The sequence below is a fragment of the Opisthorchis viverrini genome, assembly GCF_000715545.1.
Source record: "Opisthorchis viverrini unplaced genomic scaffold opera_v5_140, whole genome shotgun sequence".
NCBI lineage: Eukaryota > Metazoa > Platyhelminthes > Trematoda > Opisthorchiida > Opisthorchiidae > Opisthorchis > Opisthorchis viverrini.
This window is the reverse complement of record NW_008751796.1, coordinates 604,567-609,342: the sequence shown is the minus strand read 5'-3', so window position 1 is coordinate 609,342 and position 4,776 is coordinate 604,567. Positions and strand designations below refer to the sequence as shown.

The window sequence follows — 4,776 nt, the reverse complement described above, 5'->3', positions numbered from 1 at the left end:
AATTGGCTTCACGAAGTTCTCCGTCGAATACGGTGCGAAGTTACTGAACGAAAGGTCCATGATTTGAACTCGACTGCTCCTGTGCAGGCTTAGGCAGCCTGGCACTAACTACGCTTGTTGAAGCTTTGCAAGAACAAAGACTTTTTTTATAGACGCAGTGCTGTATTGATAATTCAATCTCTGTAGATTACAGTGGCTATAACCCAGCGCCCGCAGGAATGAAAATGAACGATAGTCCGACAACGAACAATGGGTTTGAATACCAGCGAGATCCCCATCACAAGGACTGCGGATACAGTATGAAAACAGTGCGACTGTTCCAACCAGGTCACCGGCAAATCTTTACTTATCATGACAGTGGTTTTGCTTTACACTTGAAAATACACGTTAGGAGTCAATGATCTTAAAAAAACGAACATCATAATAAGCATCATAATAACATCATAATAAGCCTGCCATGACAGCTCAATAAGGTTGAAAATCAAGAACCTCTGCGCTTTTCAAACAAATCTGCCGTGAGCAGTGGATTTGCGGAAAAAGAGCGTTCATCAAGTCGCCGTCTTCTGGTTGGGCTGACGTAGAATCTGTGTGTTCCAGGTCAGCTGACCAAGCGGCATCGACCGCGCGCTCAAAACTCGAGACGTTGGAATTTGTTAGACTCACTTTTCACAACTGCAGGTGATGCAGAAGAGATTTAAGCTCAGCACGCCCAAAAACTGAGAGTTAGGTTTAGCTTAAACCCCAGTGTCTTGTGGATTAGGTCTCTTGGGTGAGTTCTTCCGAGGGTGTACAGGAGCGAAATTAGAATGCGTTCCTCTACAGTGCATTTTTCTGGATATCAGAGCAAAGAAGGAGCCACGTGTTTTACTAACTGAGACGCACAATGTGAGGATCCCCACTGGCATGAATTGGGGCAGAGTCCTGTTGTTTGGAGATGGCTTAAACGCCACGGGACTGACCTTGCGGTACCAAGTAAATGCCGGCCAGATGACCAATGGAATCTACCTTGATCCCAGGAAATCGAGCTTGAACAAGGCGTAAAAGTGGACGTGTGAATCCGAGGACAGCATACATATTGAACCGCAGCAACTCACAAATGATATTCATCTGGTATTATCTGTCAAGCATAAGGTTTACAACAGTGTCTGTGTTTCTAAGACGATAAGAAGGTGGATTCTGAATACAACTGCCGGGATCTTATCTTTGAAGCAGTTAAGCCAACCCCGTTGTAACTTTGTTGTTTAAAGGACGCGGAAGCCTTGGGCATCAAATAACATTTGACAAGTAAGTAGTAAAGGAAACTACTCACAAGGTTGCTGAAAACTCTTTGACTGTCGAAGAGTAGTTTCCCTCATGAAAATATACTGAGATATCTCAAATACCGTGCCAAGTGAATCGAGAGGCGGCCTGTGTGCTGCACATTCACCTGGAGGACATCATAAACGAAGGATTCAGTTGAGTCTCTCGTGAAAACCAAATTGACTTGCAAATGAGTGTGTTTCTCGCAAGTTAGTAGTAAGATTACTGGTAATGCCCACTGCACCGGCAGTCACGATAGCAGACACGTTGTTTAATATTGTGTAGAAATCATTTTTTATATAGACCTAGTCGAACTTTCTTCATCATTGTATGAGAAATATGTCCTAAATATTTGCCAATACGGGCTGACCAACCGTTCATATCCGTAGACATCCAAATACGGACTATCAGCAGGCTGTCCGGAAGGTACCTCGACTTATCCCGTAATGTGTTACGTCTACAGGCATTTAATCTGACTGCAAGTTTCCCAATGACCGTCGATTTTCATGGGCTCACTAGATCATACTAGGATCGAATGTTATTTCCGCTGCTTGAAATTAAATCAGCGCAGTGAGATAACCAGTGAATACTGACTGATCTGCCGAGCTGATTTTTAGTCTGTGAAAACACGGGAAAGAACAAGAGAAAATATATTCGTAATGCTTGAAACAAAATGGCAGGAAATTAGCGAATATGCACTCATTTGCACACTGATTTGTTTTTTCGAGGCACTCACCTGGAACCCAACTGAATCCCTCGTTTGTGATGTTTCCAGGGGCCGTGGGCTGTCGATGAATTTTCAGCAACCTTATGAGTAGCACATCACGAATATACATGTATCGCGATATCTCGAATATCGTGGCGACTGAAACACCAGACGGCCTGGTGAAGCACATTCAGTTGCCTGGAAACATCACAAATGAGAGATTCATCTGGGTTCCAGGTGAGTCTCTCGCAAAACCAAACTTGTTTGCAAATGGGTATATTTCGCTAAGAGCGAACATAGTTTTACACAAGGAGATTTCCACGTACAAATGTTCATCACCCCATTTGAGATTCCACAACTTTGCTTATCTGGCCACTTCCAAATCATTCAGACCACAGAAAATATCGGATGACTTCAAGGTTCACTTGCCTAGCTTATTCACTAACAGATACGTAGTGCGCTGAAGCAAGAAGTTGATTACCCTGAGGCAGTTTCGAGACTGCCATTTTACCAGAAACCGTATACGACCTCGTCACGGATTCGATTAACTGGACAACCAATCTGGAGTTCAGCCAACGGATCTTCTAGTGTCGTTCGTATGAGGACAATTTTTTTCGGAGTAAATCATTCCTTGAAAAGTATACGCAATCACAGATTTTGGTGAAATAAGTGAACGATTTTCACCGTCTGAACTGTCCAACATCTTAGGCCAGTGTATTCGAATGCCCGATGAAGACTGTGATTCTCTAGGACTCTGAATTGATTAGTTGGCTCAAACAATACATTTTTTATTGGTGGTTATACAACAGCGAACGTCTCCATGACATGGTGACAAATTCAGACTCTTACGAGTGAGGACGGACAAATATCCTTGGCACGAAACGGAACCACAGTAATCCAGGAAAATGTAAGTGTCTGACAGATGTTGAAACGTACAAGCTGCCCGTAGGGAAATTGGTGAGTCGGTAATCATTCAAAACGACCATCATTTGGATTCTGTATATGTCGTATTGATCGGCGTGCTGTCTAGCACAGAAGAAAAGTGGAGTTTTATCGCTCAGTGTTTCAGTCAGTTTGAGCGATTTTTGTCTGCAGAGAAACGATTAGGATCACTTAAAAAAGAAGACACGTGACTATTAGTGCCAGCGCAGAAGTAATCAATATCCTTTGGGCTACTCTGACTCGTCAGGCTCATGATTAGAGGTGTGGACTGTGCAGAGCATGAGGGAACCTTCTCACTTTTTTATGACGACAAAGGGTGGTTGACTATCGGTTCCGCTGAGACCAAGAGGCCAGAGTATCTGAAGGTTCAGCGTATCATGTTAGGTTGCCACAAACTGATGTCAGGCTAGAAATGCCAATTGCTTCCCTAGTCTGTTGTACCATACAGTGCCCAGGGATAGTATAAAGGTACGTCTTTTGCGTACGCGTAAGTGACTTTCGGTTTCCCTGATGTACCTGGATTCAAAATCCTCGCATCGTCTTTAATAGACGGAGTCGTTTTGATGATCCACTGACTCTGGCCTTCTGGGTGCACCGAGTGTCACAAAAGGTGTTGACTATCGGTTCGGCTGAGACCAAGTGGCCAGAGTATCTGAAGGTTCAGCGTATCATGTTAGGTTGCCACGAACTGATTTCAGGCTAGAAATGCCAATTGCTTCCCTAGTCTGTTGTACCATACAGTGCCCAGGGATAGTATAAAGGTACGTCTTTTGCGTACGCGTAAGTGACTTTCGGTTTCCCTGATGTACCTGGATTCAAAATCTTCGCATCGTCTTTCATAGACGGAGTCGTTTTGATGATCCACTGACTCTGGCCTTCTGGGTGCACCGAGTGTCTTTCTGTGGTACCCCTCCCCCACTTTAACTGTGCTAGGATAACTCATATTTTTTTCTCGGATGTTTCATACTTGTACAATCCATATACATGTTTACAGCGATTCGTTTTGTGTCTCGCTTCGTTATGTTTTAATACCCAACTAAACCCTCTTTTGAGGCCTCTTCCGACGACTTTGCCACTGCTCGTTTCATGCTCAAAGGATGACCAAAACGATATTTCACACACCGATCGCAGCTGGCCTACTAGCCCATGCAGTCTCGGGCCCCATCTGGTGAGCATGCCCTATCCGGCTGATCGCACCGCCAACCCGAATCACCAGACTTGCTTCCGAACGAACCCATTTCTCTCTTTCGATATTCAAGGTTATCAAACCTACGCGTAACTCAGAATTCCGTACCGGGAAGCTCAACATAAATAGAATTTCTCCGATGAGTGATCTTTAATTCGGACGTGGAAATACAACTGATTTCGCAGTACCAGTTTTAATTTTAGGTAAATACGTATATACTGTTATACGGAGTTTAGCTTTGCTTCAGCAATTTGTTGTATAGTTTTCAAACCTGTCCACTCGTGTGTTGGAAGGCTAGGGTTGTTAACATCTAATTTAGTGGTCGTGGTAGAGAATATTGCCTGTAGGTCATGAAGTTGTGTTGTGCACTTTGTAGGAGAAAGATTCCCTCGTCTGGCAGCGAGCTGAAAGTTAATCCTATGTCGTCGTTCGATGAGTCGGGCACACCAATCACATCGCTCAAGTGTGAACACGTTCGCCTGTTCAAATGTGATAATTCAGATGCGTCCAACGTGCGTTGGTGGAGTAGGGGTTACACGCTCGCCTCGCATGTCAGATGTCCGGGGTTCAAATCCCAGCACGGCCATTGGATATGCACTGCTGATGAGCTTGAAGCTCGAGTCTAGTGCTTCCCTTTGGTGTG

The 4,776-nt window shown here is 44.3% G+C and overlaps 1 protein-coding gene across 1 annotated transcript in view; it reads right to left on the bottom strand.

Moving 5' to 3' along the window:
- Nucleotides 1-1,310: 1,310 nt before the first annotated feature.
- The window catches only part of T265_14084 (hypothetical protein), a gene marked incomplete at both ends in the record, with an annotated part of 11,326 nt that continues 7,860 nt past the window's right edge, over nt 1,311-4,776 (bottom strand). The window contains 3 exons of the mRNA XM_009171956.1: nt 1,311-1,426; nt 2,134-2,203; nt 4,646-4,733. Of these exons, the coding sequence (XP_009170220.1) occupies nt 1,311-1,426; nt 2,134-2,203; nt 4,646-4,733 (274 nt within the window). The remainder of the gene's footprint in view (nt 1,427-2,133; nt 2,204-4,645; nt 4,734-4,776) is intronic.